Source organism: Rhinoderma darwinii, chromosome 10 (genome assembly GCF_050947455.1).
Source record: "Rhinoderma darwinii isolate aRhiDar2 chromosome 10, aRhiDar2.hap1, whole genome shotgun sequence".
Classification (NCBI taxonomy): Eukaryota; Metazoa; Chordata; class Amphibia; order Anura; family Rhinodermatidae; genus Rhinoderma; species Rhinoderma darwinii.
The window spans coordinates 82,825,497-82,848,408 of NC_134696.1; the positions used below are offsets into that span (position 1 = coordinate 82,825,497).

General features: G+C 43.0%; 1 protein-coding gene across 1 annotated transcript; it reads left to right on the forward strand.

Annotated features, from left to right (window-relative positions):
• The first annotated feature begins 5,133 nt into the window (after positions 1-5,133).
• On the forward strand, positions 5,134-16,003 carry RPS25 (ribosomal protein S25). Its single transcript, XM_075840124.1, has 5 exons — positions 5,134-5,241; positions 6,073-6,168; positions 7,612-7,795; positions 14,859-14,957; positions 15,935-16,003. Exons 1-4 carry the CDS (start codon positions 5,239-5,241, stop codon positions 14,951-14,953), a joined length of 378 nt encoding a protein of 125 aa, XP_075696239.1. The 5' UTR covers positions 5,134-5,238; the 3' UTR covers positions 14,954-14,957; positions 15,935-16,003.
• The last annotated feature ends 6,909 nt before the right edge of the window (positions 16,004-22,912 follow it).

The window sequence follows — 22,912 nt, forward strand, 5'->3', positions numbered from 1 at the left end:
AAATACAACATAGTGCCCAGAAACCAATCCAGCAAAATCTGCACTCCAAAAGCCAAATGCGCTCCTTCCCTTCTGAGCCTCACTGTGTGCCCAAACAGCAGTTTATGACACATATGGGGTATTGCCGTACTCAGGAGAAATTGCTTTGCAAATATTGGGGTGCTTTTTCTCCTTTATTTTTTGAGAAAATGAAAAATGTTGAGCTAAAGCGATGTTTTAGTGGAAAGTTTTCACTGTCCAATTCTAATAAAATCTATAAAACACCTGTGGTGTCAAAATTCTCACTACACCCCTAGATTAATTCCTCAAGGGGTGAAGTATCCCAAATGGAGTCACTTTTGGGTAGTTTCCACTGTTTTGGTCCCACAGAGGCTTTGCAAATGTGACATGGTGCCAAGAAACCAATCCAGCAAAATCTGTGCTCCAAATGGCGTACATTTTCTTTAGAGTCCTGCCGTGTGCCCAAACAGCAGTTTATGACCACTTATGGGGTATTTCTGTACTCCAGAGAAGTTGCTTTACAAGTGTTGGGGTTCTTTTTTTCCTTTATTTGTTGAGAAAATTATTTTTTTTTAGCTAAAGCTAAAGCTACGTCTTATTAAAGAAAAAAAATATTTTTTCTTTTTACTGCCCAATTCTAAAACAAATATGAAACAGCTGTGGGGTCAAAATGCTCACTACACCCCTAGATTAATTCCTCAAGGGGTGTAGTTTTGTAAATGGAGTCACTTTGGGGTAATTTTCACTGTACTAGTACCTTAGGGGCTTTGCAAAAGCGACATGGCGCAGATAAACCAATCCAGCAAAATCTGCATTTCATAAGCTAAATGGCGCTCCTTCTCTTCTGAGCCTTGCCGTGTGCCCAAACAGGCATTTATAACCACATATGGGGTATTTCGATTGCGATTCGCACACATCTCATTACTTCCAAAGCTTACATATTTTATCTGTTCTATCTTCATGAGATGCTTTAATTGTGCTGTATGTACATTGTATCATTTGGTTGTTTTGTTTTTATGTGGTTCTTTTATTTCTGTCTTGATTAAACACCTTTTGCATCATTTTAACCCTGGTATGACGTCACAGCCGCTCTCTGACCTGTGTGCTTGGGTGGCTTTTTTCAAAGACCACACTGTATTTAAAGTGCATTACTGTTTGTCCGATGTATGCCCTGAGGAAGACGCTAGTTCAGCGTTGAAACTTTAGTTATTGAATACACCTTGATTATTCAAGTCTCCTTCTGGACTGTTTGTGTAGAAGCGCCGTTTGTGGTCCCATTTTTTATGGATACCTTACTCTATACCTTGCGGTGGCATTAATTGCTACAGGTCCGGACTGTGGCAGCAGCACGCCCCCTGGATTAATTATTCCAGACCTACACTACCGTTCAAAAGTTTAGGGTCACTTAGAAATGTCCTTATTTTGGAAAGAAAAGCACAGTTTTTTTCAATGAAGATAACATTAAATTAATCAGAAATACACTCTATACATTGTTAGGGTATGTTCACACCGCCTATTTACGGACGTAATTCGGGCGTTTTTTCCCCGAATTACGTCTGAAAATAGCGCCTCAATAGCGCTGACAAACATCTGCCCATTGAAAGCAATGGGCAGACGTTTGTCTGTTCACACGAGGCGTATATTTACGCGCCGCTGTCAAATGACGGCGCGTAAATAGACGCCCGCGTAGAAGAAGTGACCTGTCACTTCTTTGGCCGTAATTGGAGCCGCTATTCATTGACTCCAATGAATAGCAGCGCTAATTACGGCCGTAATTGACGCGGCGTTCAAGCGCCTGCACATGCCGGTACGGCTGAAATTACGGGGATGTTTTCAGGCTGAAACATCCCCGTAATTTCAGCCGTTACGGACCCCCGCCGTGTGAACATACCCTTAATGTGCTAAATGACTATTCTAGCTGCAAACGTCTGGTTTTTAATGCAATATCTACATAGGTGTATAGAGGCCCATTTCCAGCAACCATCACTCCAGTGTTCTAATGGTACATTGTGTTTGCTAACTGCGTTAGAAGGCTAATGGATGATTAGAAAACACTTGAAAACCGTTGTGCAATTATGTTAGCACCGCTGTAAACAGTTTTGCTGTTTAGAGGAGCTATAAAACTGACCTTCCTTTGAGCTAGTTGAGAATCTGGAGCATTACATTTGTGGGTTCGATTAAACTCTCAAAATGGCTAGAAAAAGAGAGCTTTCATGTGAAACTCGACAGTCTATTCTTGTTCTTAGAAATGAAGGCTATTCTGCGAGAAATTGCCAAGAAACTGAAGATTTCCTACAACGGTGTGTACTACTCCCTTCAGAGGACAGCACAAACAGGCTCTAACCAGAGTAGAAAGAGAAGTGGGAGGCCCCGCTGCACAACTGAGCAACAAGACAAGTACATTAGAGTCTCTAGTTTGAGAAATAGACGCCTCACAGGTCCTCAACTGGCAGCTTCATTAAATAGTACCCGCAAAACGCCAGTGTCAACGTCTACTGTGAAGAGGCGACTCCGGGATGCTGGCCTTCAGGGCAGAGTGGCAAAGAAAAAGCCATATCTGAGACTGGCTAATAAAAGGAAAGGATTAATATGTGCAAAAGCACACAGACATTGGACAGAGGAAGATTGGAAAAAAGTGTTATGGACAGACGAATCGAAGTTTGAGGTGTTTGGATCACACAGAAGAACATTTGTGAGACGCAGAACAACTGAAAAGATGCTGGAAGAGTGCCTGACGCCATCTGTCAAGCATGGTGGAGGTAATGTGATGGTCTGGGGTTGCTTTGGTGCTGGTAAAGTGGGGGATTTGTACAAGGTAAAAGGGATTTTGAATAAGGAAGGCTATCACTCCATTTTGCAACGCCATGCCATACCCTGTGGACAGCGCTTGATTGGAGCCAATTTCATCCTACAACAGGACAATAACCCAAAGCAAACCTCCAAATTATGCAAGAACTATTTAGGGAAGAAGCCGGCAGCTGGTATTCTATCTGTAATGGAGTGGCCAGCGCAGTCACCAGATCTCAACCCCATAGAGCTGTTGTGGGAGCAGCTTGACCGTATGGTACGCAAGAAGTGCCCATCAAGCCAATCCAACTTGTGGGAGGGGCTTCTGGAAGCATGGGGTGAAATTTCTCCCGATTACCTCAGCAAATTAACAGCTAGAATGCCAAAGGTCTGCAATGCTGGAATTGCTGCAAATGGAGCATTATTTGACAAAAGCAAAGTTTGAAGGAGAAAATTATTATTTAAATAAAAATCATTATTTCTAACCTTATCAATGTCTTGACTATATTTTCTAGTCATTTTGCAACTCATTTGATAAATATAAGTGTGAGTTTTCATGGAAAACACAAAATTGTCTGGGTGACCCCAACCTTTTGAACGGTAGTGTACATCGGAGTTGTGTCTGAATATGCACAACCAGCATAGGTGAGCAGAACCTTATCCCAACCTTTCTGTCCATTCTCCCCAGAGGTGGGACCTGCATCTATCTGACATTTATGACATAGCCTGTGGATATGTCATAAATGTCCTTCATGGGAAAACCCTTTTAAAACGTGGCAACCATGGATAGCATGTCTTGGACCACCTAGAGCGACACAACTTCTTAGGTCCTAACAAGTTTTTAAATAACAATTATAATCGCTCCTCTTTCCTGGAATATTACTTTTTATTTTAACCTGGATACCGTCTCCTTTATTTTTCTTTATTTTTTTTTGTATTTTGTTTCCTGTAGAAAAACCCAATTTTATTCTCTATATGACGGCATGACATTTACTATGAAGAATCAAAGTTGTATATTTATTTAACAATTGTTCATCTAGATTTTTGGGAGACTGTTAACTGTAATGTGGTTATTGTTTGCTATCAAGTAAAACGTATAAAACGGCGTTCACATCAGCGTTGGTTTCCGTTCATGGATTCTGTCAGACCTTTCCATCGGAGGAACCAATGAACGGAAAGCCAAACGGAAACCAAATCTTCCGTTGGCATTACCAATGGTAACACTTCCGTTGCAAATGGTTTCCGTTCCGTAAGGTTTGTTTTTTAGCGGAAAAAATAGCGTAGTTGAAATTTGCCAACCTGGCCGATCGCATTTTTATTTACAGTGAGAAATAAAAAAGGTATGACGACGCGTACCTGCCAATGGGATCCCATGGATACGTTCAGCGGGTGCACCAAACGTACTGTTAAAATGTAGTGTGAGCAGAGCCTTAGGCTGGATTCACACGAGGTCATTACGTCCGTAATTGACGGACGTATTTCGGCCGCAAGTCCCGGACCGAACACAAGTGCAGAAAACATGATTACAGTACAGGACAGTTGTCCGGCAGCGAGGCAGGGACTCCTAGCGTCGTACATCACTATGATGCTAGGAGCCCGGCTTCCTGCACTGTGTTCAGTCCGGGACTTGCGGCCGAAATACATCCGTCAATTACGGACGTGATGACCTCGTGTGAATCCAGCCTAAGGGTATGTTCACACGTGACAGGCACTTCTTTGACGCGGGCGTCTTTTTTACGCGCCGTCACTTGACAGCGGTGCGTAAAAAAAATGACCGTCGGCACAGAACATCGTAACCCCATTCAGATGAATGGGCAGATGTTTGCTGCCGCTTTGGAGCCGTATTTTAGGACGTAATTCGGGGCTAAAACGCCCGAATTACGTCCGTAAATAGTGTGTGTGAACCCAGCCTTACAGTGCTGGTCTGAGTGCCTCCAAATCAATGGGGGGTTTCAGACAGTCGTGATGAAGCTGCATTTGCGATACCCAGACATGCCGCGGACCCGCTGAACCGAACGCGAACGGTCGTTGTATTGCAGCTGTAATAAGAATTGTAAAATGTCCCTACAATACGGCATCTAAAAATAAGGAGAAGTTACCATAGTAACCAATGAGATATTTTTCCCAGCACTGGAATCTGATTGGTTTCTATGGTTCCACGATGTAGCTACATTATTTTTGGTTACAATGTAAGCTGCTGCTGAGCCGCCCGTACACACTGACTCCACTCCTAACCGCAACCGATGCCGCAACACCTGGATAAGCAGCAAGTGCGCCGTCACATCCCGCGTCGTGGGTCACGTGTCACACACAGGAACGACGGGAAATGTAGTTCAGTTGCTAGAATATTGTAGTTCTATGCTGCGGAAGATCCCGCCCCCGACGGGGTTTCCTATGCTGCGGGCACGGCATCTCTTCCTTTCTAGCCGACATCTTTGAACGAGCAGCAGCATGGTGAGGCTCAGGGCGACGGGAATTTGACTTTTAGCAAACCGGTGCGGGATGGAAAGACGTGGCAGGCGCGGTTGCTTTCTTTAGCGGCTTCTGCCTCACACGTGTGGTCTGCTGGGGCTCGGCGTGTCTGGATGTGCTGTGAATAATGCGCGGAGTGATATGTCGGCCTGTCCGTAATTCTCTATGGCAGTACAGGCGTGTTCCCTGCACACCGGCCGTCAGTGACCGCGGTCGTGTCATGTCGCCGCGGCGGGGGATGTGCGGGGTGTGATCCCATCAGCCGACGTTGAGGAGATTTATTCGATATATTGTGGTGCTCCCCATATGTGTAACCGTCAAGCACCCTGATAAATTATGTACCCTCTTCTGTCCACAAAGGATCATGTATACATACACACATGCCACACGTAGTCCCACACTACAAATGCCCCTCGTTATCCGTGCCCATGTTGTGCCAGTCACGACACTATCAAGGAGATCTATCAAAACTGTTGCAAAGAAAAAGTGGAGTAATTGCTCATGGCAACCAATCGGATTGCACTTCGTTCATCAGTGGGCTTTTGGAAAATGAAAGCAACAACCTGATTGGTTGCTACGGGCAGCTATGCCACTTTTCCTCTGTACTAGTTTTGGTAAACTTTTCCAATGTCTCCAGTCCTGGATATTGTGTATTTCCTGGTGTCCCTGTCCGATACTGAGTAACCCGCTAGTCGTGAATGACTGCTGGGCTAGTGAGTAAAGGTTGCGGTAGCCCGGTTACTACGTTACTTTAGTCATAATGTCATGCAGACATTTTTGGCATGTATGTATAATATTGTATTGTCTTGACAGCCGCCTAAAGACGACAAGAAGAAAAAGGATGCGGGCAAGTCCGCCAAGAAGGACAAGGATCCCGTCAACAAGTCTGGGGGCAAAGCCAAGAAGAAGGCAAGTCCATAGAAATCTCCTTCAGTGGCCTGTCCATATGTGAATGGGTTTTATTCTCTCTAGTAAAATGCAACGAGACCAATCTTATCCAAATCTGAAGAGAAACTTTCCTGTAGCCTCTAAAGAGCGGCTCTAGTCCCTCCGGAGCAGTGTAATAAAGGAAAGCGGAGCTCTGGTTCCTGTGGGGGTCAGATTTTCTGTTACCCCTGTAATGACAAGGCTATTTTGCACGTTAATGACGAAGTTTTAGATTTTGTTTTCTCGCGGTCGGATTCCAACAGTCGTAACTTTTTTTTTTTTCTTATTCTGTTGACAGTCATATGAGGGCTTGTTTTTTGCGGGACGATTTGTATTTTGCAATTCCACCATTTTTGGATGCATATAATATACTGGTTAACTTTATTTTAGGAGAGAATTGAAAATGAGCAGCTATTCCAGCATTGATTTTCACGTTATAAATATACGCCGTTTAATATGTGGCGTAAATAACATGTTACCCTTATTTTATGGGTCGGCACAATTACGGGGATATCAAATATGTATAGGTTGTATGTTTTCCTACGTTTGCACAATAAAAACCCTTTTTAGAAGAAAATTACTTGTTTTTGCATCGCCGCGTTCCAAGAGCCGTATCTCTTTTTTTTATTTTTCAGTCAATGTGGGCTTGATTTGTTTTGCGGGCCAAGGTGTAGTTTTCATTAGTACTATTTTGAGGTACATAGGACTTATAGATTAACTTTTTTTTATTTGGGGAATGGGAGAAGAGAGAATTTTGCTGTTTTTCTTTGGACACTGTTCATCCGGCGGTTGAATTAATGTATCAATTTTATTGTTCGAGTCGTTAAGATCACGGGGGATACCATATATGTGTGTTATTTGTTTTGACCTTTTTACTAAATAAAACAACTTTTTTTGGGGGGGGGGGGAGAGAGTGAGTTTATTTTGACTGACTGTATATCATATATTTTATTTAACTGCTTTACATTTTGTTTTTTCGTCCCACCAGGGGACTCCACCATGTGATCTGCTGATCGCTTATGCAATGCTTTGGTATACTTGGTTTTACACTGACCGGCAATAATGCTTTAGTATGCTAACAGGCAATCTATTAGGCCCCCGGCTGCCATGGAAACCCAACGGCACCCCGCGATTTCTTTGCAGGGGTGACAGAGGGAGCTCCCTCTCCCTGGCAAACACATTATATGCCACTGTTGATCTTGATAGCGGCATCCAATGGGTTAAACTTCCGGAATCGAAGCGCACCTCGGGATCTTCAGGATCTTGGGGTCACATTGCAGGGGGCGTTGTTTTGTTTGCATGTTTTTCTGGGGCAGTATGAGCATTGATCTGTATAAACCTGTTTATGAAGAGCTATAGACCTATTGTTGTGGAGGGCTGTTTCGTAATTTTTTATTTTTTTTCTCGCCCTTTTGCTTTGAGTAGAAGTGGTCCAAGGGAAAAGTCAGGGACAAGCTGAACAATCTTGTGCTGTTTGACAAGGCCACATATGAAAAGCTGTGTAAAGAAGTTCCCAACTACAAGCTCATCACCCCAGCAGTCGTGTCTGAAAGGCTGAAGATCAGGGGTTCACTGGCCAGGGCCGCCCTCCAGGAGCTGCTCAACAAAGGTGAGACCGATGCTGACTGTCTTTTAGGGCCTGTTCACTTTCCGTACCGGGGTTCCATCGGAGGTTTCCGTCTGGTGAACCCCGTAACGGAAAGTGACAGCACAGCTTCCGTTTCATTCACCATTGATCTCAATGGTGACGGAAACATCGCTAATGGTTTCCATTCGTCACCATTCCGGCAGGTGTCCGGTTTTCCGACGGAATCAATAGCGCAGTCGACTCCACTATTGATTCCGTTGGAAAACCGAAAACCTGGCGGAATGGTGACGAATGGAAACCATTAGCGATGTTTCCGTCACCATTGAGATCAATGGTGACTGAAACGGAAGCTGTGCTGTCACTTTCCGTTGCGGGGTTCGCCCGACGGAACGCCGGAACGGAAAGTGAACGGTGATGTGAACAGGCCCTTACTCAATGCTCGGCAGGCTATGTCTTGTAGAAGTACATGATGTGTACATGGGATCATGCATTATCAGGGGATCTAAGTTTAATGAATGACACCGGACTTGACATGGGTTTTCAAATACTGCTTCCTAATTCCTTGTGTTCTATAGAAAAGACAGTTTTTAACCCTTTCAGGACCAGACAAATTTAAGGCTTTTTTTTTTCTCCCTGCCTTACAAAAAAAAAAGCTTTTTTTTTTTTTTCCATTGACACAGCCATATGAGGGCTTAATTTTTTACGGGACAAATTGTACTTTCTAATGGTAGTATTTCATTTATGTGCAATGTATACTGGGAAAAAATTCAGAATGGGGAAGAGTTGGAAAAACCTGCAGTTCTGCCATTTTCTTATGGGTTTAGTTTTTACGGTATTGGCTGCACAGTGAAAATGGCACTTCCTTTATTCTGCGGATCAGTACGATCACAGTGATACCTAATTTATATATATTTATTATTTTTTTTTAAATGTAAATGTTTGAAAGAAACATGTTTTTGCATCCACATATTGAAATTGTGTGAACTGGCCCTTCTATTCCTGTGTAATACGTCTTTTTGTTTGTGGAAATATGTATTTTTTTTATTAATACAATTTTAAGTGTCGCATTTCGATAAATCTTTTTGGGGGGGTTGAAGTGGCAAAAACGGCTTTGGCCATTTTGACCCTTACCCGCTACGGCACTCACCGTATTGGAAAAATATTTTTACACTTCTGACATTTTCGGACACGGGGGTACCTAATGTGCTTTTTTTTTTGTAGGGGAGTGACTTGAATTTAGCCCCCCCCAGGGGGCTTGAACCTATGATCATTTGATCGCTTATGCCATAGACTGCAATATTGCGAAATGAGTTTATTGCTATTGAGACCTTCAACAGGCAGGTCTCAATATCCATCTTCCTATGGCTCCCAGCTGCTCGAGGAATACACCGGCACCCGTGGCGTGGGAGCCCGTGACCAGCCCGCAAGTGAAAGGGGAAGTAAAAACCTCTCAGATGCCGGTCACATCTGACGCCGGCATCTGAGGGCTTAAATGTTTCTGATCACAAGCATTGCCGCTGGGTTCCTGCTGTGCAAAACAGCAGAGACCCAGCATCTATGGTGCCTACTCTGCTTCTGAGCGGGCGCCATTTTTAAAAACCCTTTCCCGACTTAAATCTAAAGATTAGCTCCTGAAAAGGGTTTTAACCCCTATCCGCACGAGGACGTAACTGTACGTCGTTGCGGGAGGTTACTTCCCGCACGAGGACGTACAGTTACTGAGTTTTTCCCGGTGCACACTGTCGGCGACAGTGTGCACCGGGAACCGGGAGGTCAGCTGTCGCCAACAGCTGACACTCCACTCTCGCGGACCAGCGGTCCTTTGCCGCTGATTTCGGCGAATTGACCCCTTAAATTCGGCTGGTCCTGATAGGCTTCCTGTCAGAGTGACAGGAAGTCAGTGTGTCGTTCCCGATGCACACTGTCGGCGACAGTGTGCATCGGGAACTTGGAGATCAGCTGTCCCCGACCGCTGACACTGCAGTGTTGCCGATCACCGGCTCATCGCCGCTGATTTTGGCACATGGGGATTCCCCTTCAGGAGCTGCCGCTGATGTCACTGTCCGGATCTGCCCGGCCCGGCACGGATGCATAACTTTATGCAAACCGGCCGGGCAAAATGGCCGATTTTACCGGCCGACAAAAAGTCGCATTTACCCCAAAATAGTACCAATAAAAACTATAACCCGTCCCGCAAAAAACAAGACCCCCACAGCTTTTTTGACGAAAAAAGAAAAAAGTTACGGCTCAGAATATGGTGTCTCAGAAAATAAATTATTTTATAGAGACGTAATTTTATTGTGCAAACGCTGCAAAACGTAAAAAAACCTATACTTATATGGTATCGCCGTAATCGTACCGACCCGCAGAATAAAGGAGAACATAATTTATTTTGCACGGTGAATGCTGTAAGAAATAAAGAATTTAAACCGACAAAATCGTTGTTTTTTGGTCACCTTCGCTCTAAAAATGATCCTGTGTGGTCAAAATGCTCACTATACCCCTAGAAAAATTCCTTGAGTGTAGTTTCCAAAATGGGGTCACTTTTGGGGGGTTTCCACTGTTTTGGTCCCTCCTGGGCGTTGCAAACCCGACATGGCACTGAAAACCAATCCAGCAAAATCTGCGCTCCAAAAGGCGCTCCTTCCCTCCTGAGCCCTGCTGTGGGTCCAAACATCAGTTTACGACCACATATGGGGTATTGCCGTAATCGGGAGAAATTGCTTTAAAAATGGTGGGCTGCTTTTCCTCCTTTATTCCTTGTAAAAATGGAAAAAATTCTGTTTCCACAGAAAAATAGGTGATTTTCATCTTCAAAGACTAATTCCACTAAATTCTGCAAAAAACTGTGGGGTCAAAATGCTAACTATAACCCTAGAAAAATGCCTTGAGGGGTGTAGTTTCCAAAATGGGGTCACTTTTTGGGGGTTTCGACTGTTTAGGTATCACAAGACCTCCTCAAACCTGACATGGTGCCTAAAATATATTCCTAAAAAAAGGAGGCCCCAAAATCCACGAGGTGCTCCTTTGCTTCTGAGACCGGTGCTTCAGTCCATTAGGACACTAGGGCCACATTTTGTATATTTCTAAAATCTGCAGAATCTGAGCAATAAATATTGAGTTGCGTTTCTCTTGTAAAACCTTCTGTGTTAGTTTTTTTTTTTTTTTTATTACAAATTAATTTCGGCAAAAAAAATGAAATTTGTAAATTTCACCTCTACTTTGCCTTAATTCCTGTGAAACGCCTGAAGGGTTAAAATACTTTCTGAATGTGGTTTTCCATACCTTGAGGGGTGCAGTTTTCAAAATGGGGTGAATTATGGGGACTTTCTAATATAGAAGGCCCTCAAAGCCACTTCAGAACTGAACTGGTCCCTGAAAAAATGGCCTATTGACATTTTCTTGAAAATATGAGAAGTTGCTACTAAAGTTCTAAGCCTCCTAGAAAAATAAAAGTACGTGAAAAAAAATGATGCAAACATAAAGTAGTCATATGGGGGATGTTAACTAGTAACTATTTTGTGTGGTATTACTATCTGTTTTACAAGCAAACACATTTAAATGTAGAAAATTTTTTGCTAAAATTTGAAGTTTTTCACAAATATTGAATTTATCGACCAAAATTTTCCACTATTATAAAGTACAATATGTCACGAGAAAACAGTCTCAGAATCGCTTGGATAGGTAAAAGCGTTCCGGAGTTATTACCACATAAAGTAAAACATGTCAGATTTGAAAAAATCTGTGTCCACAAGGCCAAAACAGGCTGTGGCCTAAAGGGGTTAAAGTAAGTCTCACTGGGACAGACTCCCTTAGAGGCGTTTCTGAAAATATTCAACATCTGGGGAATCCGGGCCCCCACTGATCTAGCATTTATCACCTATCTAGTGGATGGGTGAAAAATGCTGTAGGCTGGGATAACCCTTTAACGACTCAGCTATTTTTTTTTTTTTTTCCTCGGTCTATAAAAGTTTTGTTTTTTACATTTGTTATTGACTTAAATTAACCCCTTCGTGCACCCGGACGTGCTATTACGTCTGGGTGGCGGGAGTGATGTTTGGAGCACGCTCCATATATGCGGGTGTCTGCTGTACTTTATAGCAAAAAGCTGGGAGCAGTGATCGCACAGTTCCTGGCTGTTTAACCCCTCAAATGCTGTGGTCAATTGTGACCGTAGCATCTGAGGTGTTGAAAAGATAGGGCGGCCTCCTCCGACAGCTCATTGGCAAAATCCCCCTTGCAGTGAGATCGGGGGGTGATGACTGTTGTTATGCCAGCCCATGGGCCTAATGAGGGCCCCCAGGACTGCCTTCACTCTGCCTCTGTTAAGCCCTGCCAGGGCTTAACAGAAGCCTGTAAAAATGACTATATACTGCAATGCGTTATGACTATCGCTGGTATGTCCTCTAAGTGGGCTAATAAAGTGTGTAAAGAAAAAAATAAAAATGAGTTTTTAGTAGCGGGGAAAAAAAAATCCCCGTAAAGTAATGGAAAAAGTAAAAAAACTAAAGAAAATTGCTATTGCTGCGTCCGTAAAAGTCTGAACTATTAGAATATAGCATTAACGTGCACGGTGAACACCATAAAAAAAAATGTAAACTGCCAAAATTGCTGTTCTTTTGGTCAACTTCGCTCTAAAAAAAATATATAATTTAAGTGATCAAAAAATAGTTCCGATACAAAATACAGCTCGTCCCGTAAAAAATAAGCCCTACTATATTTTCAAAATTACACTTATGAAAATAGTCATAACACCAATAGAACAAATCCCATTAGATGTGCCAAATAGGCTTAATAGGCTAAAGCAGAGAGAAAATTTCTGGATTTTTAAACTTGAGACTTTACACCCTAGTGGTCTAAATGACCTTACTGAAACGTCTCTAGAATAATTTTGAAATTTGATATATATAAATGTGTGTTTCGGCATACTAGGTGTAATTTTACCTTTTTCCTATGGTTTAAGTAATATCAGATTTGCCCTATTTATTTAGTATTATTTATATAATATTATATATGCCGTTTGAATATAGATTCACTTTTATCGCTTCTCTCTAACGCACCTATACAATGTTTTTTAAAGAGTGAAATTCCACTTAACAAAAGAATCCTACCATTAATGTATCAAGTTTTATTGCATTTTTACATTTTATATCTTATATACTATTACAATTTCAAGGCAGTCCTTTCACTTACAATTTTTATTCTTCTCCCTTCGTAGTGCTTCGCCGTTAACCTTATGTTTCCTGCGTTTCACCTTGCGGCTCATTGCCCATGTGATCGTGTGAGGACATTGCTGCGTTCCACATGCGGTCCTTTTAGTCCATATGTCCCCCTTCGGCCACCGTATTTTTAGCGTTACCTAGGAACTTAGGGACGCCATGGAAATTTCTTTTTATATTACGGTAATCCTTCCCTGTAACACATTTCGCAGAATGTCGTTTGGAATTTCTTACTAATGCCCAGCGTACGCAGTTTGAGCTTATGTAATATAAGGACTTTTAAAGATTGTGTGGTGTTTTTTGATAGAATGTTTATTCATAATAATTTCTATTTGTATTAACTATTTTGTATTTATGTAAATACTATTTTTTATCTTGAACAAGTTTTGTAATGCTGTTGTTTGTGCATTAGTATTATGCAATCTTTATCTGACCTTTGACCCGCCCGTATTGGCGGTTTTTTTGTGTTTTGAATGCCAATTAGTCCTCATTTCACTGTGTATTTAAATGTGTGCACATCGCACAATGTGTATTGGCCTGATGAAGACGCCGGTCCGGCGTCGAAACGCGTAGCCTCTTTCAATAAAACATTAATTATCATCTCTTGCCCTGACATCTTTTATAGCAGCGCCGGTGGTCCAGTTTTTTCCTATAATTAAACTTGTAAGACAATATCTTCCACTAAGGAAGTATGAGAAGTAGACTTGTTCAGAGAATGCTTTAGGGTGCGTTAACATGAGAAGTTTGTCGGTACAGTAACGACCTATCCACACAACCATATATTTAGTCTAATTACGGACCCATTCATTTCTATGGCTGACTAACCCCTTCTCATATGTTCATGGGAAGGTGTCTGTGCCGTAGAAATTTTCTGTGAAAAATGGGACTTATTTTATGGACCGTGCTCCCATACTGGGAGCACGGCCTGCAAATGCGGACAGCTGCCTGGCCGGCCGTGCCCATGATCACTGACCATAATTACGGGCACAGTCGTGTGCATGGCGCCTAAATACCTTTAAAAAAAAAAAGCTGCAAAACCTGCACGCAGTTTAAGGCTATGTTCACACAGGGTATTTTGCCGCGTTTTTTGACGCGGAAACCGCGTCACAATACTCGGCAAAAACGGCCCGAGAACGCCTCCCATTGATTTCAATGGGAGGCGTCGGCGTCTTTTTCCCGCGAGCAGTAAAACTGCCTCGCGGGAAAAAGAAGCGACATGCCCTATCTTCGGCCGCTTCCGCCTCTGACCTCCCATTGACTTCAATGGGAGGCAGGAGAAAGGGTATTTCTCGCTGTTTTATGCCCGCAGCGCTCAATGGCCGCGGGCGAAAAACGGCGCGATAATTGCCGCGAAAATCGGCGTGCAGGGAGAGGAATATCTGCCTCAAAGTTCCAAACGGAATTTTGAGGCAGATATTCCTCCCCCAAAATACTCCGTGTGAACATAGCCTAACTATGAATTGCCGATACTTTTTTTTACCTGTGTGGTGTACAGGTCAAACATGTAAAATGTTACAACTGAAAAGTGGTGAGGGTGGCAGGAAAAACATTTGCTAGTCTTTGCCTAGGTTGTCACTTTCCTATGGCAGAAAACTGGTGAAGATTAACTTAATTCTTCCCATAGAGTATGTTGCGGACTGCCGTAAAATCAATGTGTTCTGCAGCAAGCGAATGGAGTTTGCAACAATTCTGCCATGTGTGAGCTTGGACATAAGGTAGAGCTGTTGTGTTTTAATGCAGTAGCCGACAACTTGATGCTACTTTTTAAACCTTTAAAACTTTGCGTGATACATTTTAAAGCTTTGACTATTAATGGAGGAAATTTTCGACACCATTCCAACAGCTTTTTGTTTTTCTCTGTAAAGGTCTAATCAAGCTGGTGTCCAAACACAGAGCGCAGGTTATCTACACTAGAAATACCAAGGGAGGAGATGCCCCTCCGGGAACTGAGGAATCCTAAACAGGTGAGTTCATCTGAGACCTCCGAGGATCTTCTACCTAGTAATAGTTATTCCGTTTACCGTGAACATATACTTTATTCTTACTTCAAACTGCTCCCCTTGGCTTTTAACTGGCTATTAAAGGAGACTTGCACAGTCTTTTAGACAGGACAAGTTAGGGTCATCTACCACGATCCATGGTGAAGGTCATACATGGATGTTATAGGTTGAATTGCTCTTAATATCTGCCGTGTATGCGATATTATGGCGACTTACAGAGCAGAACCCTTAACCACTGACACCACTAGTTAGGTCTAAGGGAAAGTGGTGCCGGATGCAAATCTGGTTCCAAGTGTCCAGCAACCTCCTCTCTAACCCTCTGCAGTTGACTAATGACTTTACTGGTCTTCTGCATCATACGTTGTTCCATCCAGAGCGGTCAGTCAACTGCGGAGGGGTTGAGAAGGGTCAGAGCTATTGATGCTGGATATTTGGAACATAATTTGTAAGTGACACATGGAACAATAACCGCTCCATTCTTGCATCAAGTGTAAAAAAGTACTAACCGATTGAGGGGGAAGCCGTGGCAGCATACCGAACTATTGGTGTCTGCCGTTTTAAAGGGAGTCTCATTTTTGTTCCTTTTTAAAGTGAAGACTTGAGTGAATGGAATTGAGCTGCAATACCAGATCTGTACATTAAAATGTACGGCACTATGCCTGGTAAACAATGAAGGTCGCTGGGGTGCTGCACCCCTTGAGTCAGCTGATGGTCAGTGTGTCGGGAGACCCATTATTCTGATATTGATTGTGAACGTTGATGCTGTGGACTATTTTCTTATAAAATATATACATCGAGCCATCACTATGTCATGATCAGCACATGACACCACAGTTTAGCGTTCAGTGGGAAGATGGGAAGAAGTGTCACTACTGCTTAAGTAGGGAGGATGAGATGAAGTACTTTGCGTGTAATACTAATGCCTTGTTCTTCTATTGCAGCACCAGGATTGGGAGCAGCCATGTTTTCTATGTAAATGATCTAATGAAAATAAACAAAAGTTGACTTAGTTTGTGGTGTTTTTTTTTTCTGGATCTTCGATCTTGGGGAGAATACTGTCCCACTTGGAGCCACCATACAGTGGTACACGGAGTGTTTAATATGCGTTTGCCATCTCCATGGAAACTAATGCTCACATGTATAAAGATTGTATGGAATGCACCAAATGAGGTTCAGCATGGTTAACTCAACGCCGAAGGACGGATATATCCGTCCTCAGCAGCTGCTAGTTCGCGCAGGAGGACGGATATATCTGTCCTGTGATGGCGCGGGTACTGCCACTGTACCCACGTGATCAGCGGCAGGAGCACGGCTGTTATACACAGCCTGGCTCCAGCTGCAACTGCCGGAATCGCAGCGCGCTCAGATTCCGGCAGTTTAACCCATTAAATGCTGCTGTCAATAGTGACGGCTACATCTAATGTGTTTGACAGAGGGAGGGAGCTCCCTCTGTCACCCGATCAGCGCCCCCGCAAACAAATCGCGGGTCGCCGTCGGGTTTCCATGACAGCCGGGGGACCTAACAAAGACCCCCAGGTCTGTCTTCAGCAAATGCCTGTTAGGCGATGCCGGAGTTTTACACTGACAGGCAATAATGCTTTGGTATACTAAGTATACCAAAGCATTATATATGCGATCAACAGATCCCATAGTGAGGTCTCCTGGTGGGACTTAAAAAAAAAAAAAAAAAAAAAAGTGTCCAATTAAATAAAGTTTGTGGAAAAAAAAGTCAAAATCAAATAAAACTACTTTTTTTGCCCAAAAAGTGGTTTTATTTAGTAAAAGTGTCAAAACAAATAACACATACACCAATAAAATGAACACATTAATTAAACCGCCGGATGAACGGCGTAAAAAAAAACTGCAAAATTCTCTTTACTCCCATTCCCCCCCATAAAAAATAAAATAAGTTAATCCATAAGTCTTATGTACCCCAAAATAGTACTAATGAAAACTACACATTGGCCTGCAAAAATCAAGCCCACAAACGACCACATCGACGGAAAAATAAAAACCGTTATGGCTCTTGGAATGCGGCGATGCAAAAACAAGTAGTTTTTTTCTAAAAGGGTTTTTATTGTGCAAACGTAGGAAAACATATAAAACCTTTACATATTTGGTTTCCACGTAATCGTGCCGACCCATAGAATAAAGTTAACATGTTATTTACACTACATAGTAAACGGCGTAAATTTATAACGTGAAAATCAATGCTGGAATAGCTGCTTATTTTCAATTCTCTCCTAAAATAAAGTTAATAAAGGTTAATCAATATATTATAAGCATCTAAAAATTGTACAATTAAAAAAATACAACTCGTCCCGCAAAAAATGTCCATATGCTGGAGACACGACATTTCGGTAAAGTTTGTACGGGACTTAATTGACAGCACTGTGTGCTTTTCTGCCCGTTTTTGAGGACAAGTCTAGGCTGGGTTTCAACAGGTCTAATACCTACGTAAGTACGCAGCATATCCAACCTAGAAGCAACAGGGAATTTTTCCCGAAAAAACGCATCAAATTGTATTGCAGATTTTTGGGGCGGAATGTCCACTGTGGAAAACAGTGTTTGAAGAAGAAAAAAACCAAAAACTTACTCCTGGGTGTTGTCATAGCAATATATCCCTCTGTTCTGAGTGCAGCTTGACCACCTGGGATTATGCTGCAGCCTGTGATTGGCTGCAGCAGTCACATGGGATAAAATGGCATCCCAGGAGGCCGGGCTTCACACAACAGGCACGTGTGGCTAAGTCAACGGATGGGCTGTAAGCATGAACCTCTTTTTTTAAAATTAAATTGAAACATGTTTTTAGCGTGATTTATTGTTTTAAATTTTTTTTAATGCGGAATTGATGCGTTTCTAAGGCAGAAGTCACAGTATTTGCTATTTGTTCTGGGTTTTACCTTCCCATTGAATTCAATTGGGAAAACAGGCACCAAAACCACAGGTCAATTTATGAACGGTTTCTCGGCTGCTTTTTTTTTTTTGTTTTAAGCTTTTTCTCCATGTGCATGAGATTTGTTCAAATCTCAACCCCTTTGCTGCTATTGTAAATGCTGTGGAAGTTTTGCAGCGTTTGGCCTACGTGGGAAACTAGTCTTAAAATCTATGGGTGCGGATCAGTTGCTGGAGAAATGCAGAAAAAAAGGGTGACGCAAAGTGCTCGCAGAGAAGAGAAATGGAAGAGACAAGTACAGTTGTATTGATGAACTACTGTCAGGTTTTTTTGGACGCAAATTGGACATGCTGGTGTGAATAAGGCCTTGCAGTTCCATTAGGGTCAGTTGACACGTTGCAATTTTTCCGCAACAGAATTTGTTGTGGAGAATCTGCAGCAAATACAGTAGCAGCAAAGTGAATGAGAAAACAAATCCCATCCACACAAATACTGAGTGGAATTTTTTTATTCCAAAGCATGTTAATTGTATTTGCAAAAACGCTGGTTATTTGTTGCGGGGTTTCACCGTTGAATTCAATGGGAGGTGAATACTGCAACAAATAGCAGTTTTTGTGGCGGATTTGCAGTGATTTCACTGCAAGAAACGTAACTCAGAAAAAAAAAAATCTCATACTTACCCAGAAGTCTGTGTTCCTCCCTCCAGTGCGGCCTCCTGGAATGACGTTTCATCCCATGTGACAGCTGCAGCCAATCACAGGCTGTAGCGGCGGTCACATGGGATGAAACATCATCCCGGGAGGCTGGCCTGGATGATGTCAGAGGGCCGGCCTCCTGGGATTATGCTTCTTACCATGTGACCACCGCTGCACCCAATCACAGGCTGCAGCGGTCTCCCCGGCAGGCCAGCTAATTGCTGCAGTTTTCCGTAGTGAATGTTCCGGGTGAAAAACTGCACCACAGTTTGGTGCGGTTTTTCGCCGGGAATTCCCTGTGGCGCACAGGGTGGATACGCTGCGTGCTTTTACGCTGCGTATTTGCCCCGTGTGAACTCAGCCTTACAGCCCTGTACAAGGAGTGGTGATATGGTGGTGTGCATGAGGTCAAATCCAGGAGTGGATCCTGGGGGGGGGCAAAGGCCTGGAGGCCGAGTGGAGCAGTCGCATTTCCGTGAGCTTTGTGATCTGACCTCTCAGCAACTAACTGAGGAAACTAATTGTGCATACTTACGATCACCCCATGATGACCCGGAAGAAAGCTCTCAAAGCGGGCCCCAAACACCTTATAGACTTCGTTTCCTTGCGGGGTAACATACATGGCATGGGCACGCCATCTTCTGGGAGCACCTCTCCAGGAGGTGACGACGCGAAGCCTTCAACCGCAACTAAAATGGGTCAATGAGTCAATTCCTCTCTCGACTGCTGTGGGCAGTCCATGTCATAATCCTCCAGGGACAATCGCAGATATCCGCTCAGCGGGTCTATTCTCACAGCTCTCCACCCTAAAATGGCGGCGTCTACCCCTGACACGCTTGATATGGGTGTCTCCTTCTGCAAGCCCACTAAAGCAAAAACCCAGATTAGAGCTGAAGTCTACGTCTCATAACGGGGACTGCTCATATTCAACTCTTCCACCAGAACCTTTAGAGGAAATCCCCTCTACAGCTCAAGCAGCATCAGAATATTTTATTAAGGCCATGATGTAGGCCCTCAGAGGCTCATTCCAAAGGGATCTGTCACGATACTCCTCGAAAATGTCTGCCGCTGTGGACGAGCTGGGCTCCAGAGTTGATCACAGAAAATAAAACGGGTGAACTCACACATGCCCACAACGACAAACGGCAGCTGGCGGACCTGGAAGATCGGAATAGGAGGAATAACGCAAAATGTAGAGGCATCCCTGAATCTGTCCTTCCACCTGCATTCAATTCCTATCTCCAGCAACTTATTAAGACCATACTGCCTACTTATCAACCAGCAGATCTCACGATTGATAGAGCCCACAGGCTCCCTGAACCAAAATCACTTCCTCCAGAAACACCTAGAGATGTGATTGCGCGCATCCACTTTTTTCAAACAAAAAGCTCCCTCATGTTTGCATCAAGACGGACTCCCACTTTACCAGAACCTTATGAAAAAATCCATCTTTATACGGATTTGTCCCAAGCAACGTTACAAGCAAGAAACAAATCTACTGCCATCACGCTCGCCTTGAGAAATAACAATTTAGCTTACAAAAGGGGCTTCCCTACTAAATTGCTCATCCATACGAATGGAACCATGCATGCCATCACTACCATAGCGGAAGGCAATGATCTGATCATATGTTGGGGAATCTCACCTTTGGGCCCCCCTTTCTGAAAACCGTAAGGCTTCTCCGTCGAGACTTTTGCCGGACTGGCACAAAGGTCCCAATCACCGTTGATGTCTAGTGCACACCTCTTTCAGTGGAGGTCAAATTGGTCTTCGGGTAGGCTCTTTCTCCCCCATTTCTCAATTGGTGTAGTCACGATGGTTCAAACATGTTATTACTATATTTTATGATGTCAATTGTGCCTTTACCCCCCTTTCCTTCGCTCCATCCTCCCTACTGTGGTCAATGTATTTCCCCAGAATACTTTGTGGTTGTCTACTATTTATAAGGGTTACAATCCGTAATCAGATTTATAACTCACAGATTCTCTTATGTTATTTTCGATATGGCACTTAAGATTGTCACTAAATGCTAAAGGGTTAAACTGTGTGTGGAGAGATGCGTTGGCCTCCCATGTAGACATCATTTGCCTTCAGAAAACCCATTTCGCAGGACATGACTGCCCAAAATATTCCCATCATAAATATCTTGTCCTATACCAAGCTAATGCTGAATGGAAAAAAACAGGCGTCACGATTGCCATAAAGGACTCCTTTCAATTAACTGCATCTTTTATTGACGTGGGGGAGATTACTTGTCCTGGTGGGGTTGCTAAATAACATTCCTTTTACCATAGCCAATGTATATGCCCCCAACTCTTCTCTGATTTGTTTTTTGAACAAAATAATGTGTAAGATCATAAAGATTGCTAAAGGAAAGCTTATTATGTGTGGAGACTTTGACCCCTTAATGACCAAAGAATATTATTTTTTTTCGTATTCTAAGGCTGGGTTCACACGACCTATTTTCAGGCGTAATGGAGGCGGTTTACGCCTCGAATTACGTCTGAAAAAACGGCTCCAATACGTCGGCAAACATCTGCCCATTACTTTCAATGGGCTTTACGACGTACTGTGCCGACGACCTGTCATTTTACGCGTCGCTGTCAAAAGACGGCGCGTAAAATTACAGCCTCGTCAAAGAAGTGCAGTACACTACTTGAGACATAATTGGAGCCATTTTTCATTGACTCCAATGAAGAACAGCTCCAAATTACGTCCGTAAAAGACGCCCCGCAAAACGCGAGTACATGTTCCGTAATTTCAGACGTAATTGCAGTTATCGTGTGCACATACCCTAAGAGTCGTAACTTTTTTTTGTTCCGTCGACAGAGCCATATAACGGCTTGTTTTTTGTGGGACAAGTTGTATTTTTTAATTGCATTATTTTTGGATGCATATAATATATTGATTAACTTTTATCAACTTTATTTTAGGAAAGAATTGAAAATAAGCAGCTATTCCAGCATTGCTTTTCACGTTATAAATTTATGACGTTCACTATGCAGCGTAAATAACATGTTAGCTTTATTCTATGGGTCGGCACGATTACCGGGATACCAAATATGTAAAGGTTGTATGTTTTCCTATGTTTGCAAAATAAAAACCCTTTTAAAAAAAAAAAAAACGTACTTGTTTTTGCCGCATTTCAAGAGCCACACCTTTTTTATTTTTCTGTTGATGCAGCCATATGTGGGCTTGTTTTTTTTGTTACGATCATGGCGATACCATATATGTGTATGTTATTTAAAAAAAAAAATACTTTTACTAAATAAAACCACTTTTTGGGGAAAAAAGGTGTTTTCGTTTTATTTTTACTTTAATCTTTTTTTTTTTTTCATAAACTAACTGTTTTAAATTTTTTTATTTTTAGTCCCACCAGGGGACTTCACCATGTGATCTGCTGATCGCTTATATAATGCTTTGGTATACTTAGTATATCAAAGCATTATTGCCTGTCAGTGTAAAACTGAAAGGCAATCTACTAGGCCATGCCTCTGGCATGGCATAATAGCCAGTTGGTGAAGGCATGCCTGGGGGCCTTTCTTAGGCCACTGGCTGCCATGGAAACCCAGCAGCGTCCCGCGATTTCTTTGTGGGGGCGCTGATTGGGTGACAGAGGGAGCTCCCTCTGTTAAACACATTAGATGCCACAGTCGCTTTTGACAGCGGCATCTAATGGTTAAACTGCCAGAATCGGAGTGCGCTTTGATTCCGGCAGTTGGGGCAGGAGCCAGGCTAACCAAGCGGTCAGAGCGACGGATATATCCGTCACTATGCAGGAACTAGCACCTGCTTGTGACGGATATATCCGTCGTTAAGGGGTTAATATTATCCCTGATGTTCAATAGGATACTACCTACTGGGGAGGAATTGTTTGACACGTTTCATTGTATGAATTCCTCCTCGAGGGAATATACCTTCTACTCCCTGCGACATTAGTCCCTCTCTAGAATTGATATGTTCCTGGTAGACAAAGGTACTTTACAAAATGTTAAGTCATCAGAGATAGGTGGAATAATTTGGTCTGATCATGCCCCCATTTTCCTGGGCCTATCCCTGTCAAGTTCTACCTCCCCTCTCCCTGCTTGGCGTATTAATACATTTCTCCTCAAACTCCCTAAATACATGGGTGCACTGCCCGGGGACTCCAGCACTTCTACCCTCCCTCATCTCTGTCCACCACCCTACACGGGCTCTATGTTCTGCCAACGACCTTAGATTAAAGTCCTCCATAATCCGAACCTCCCACTCCCGTCTCCCAAGATTTCTCTCGTGCTGCACCCGTCCTCTGGAATGTGCTACCCCAGACAATCAGATTAATTCCCAAT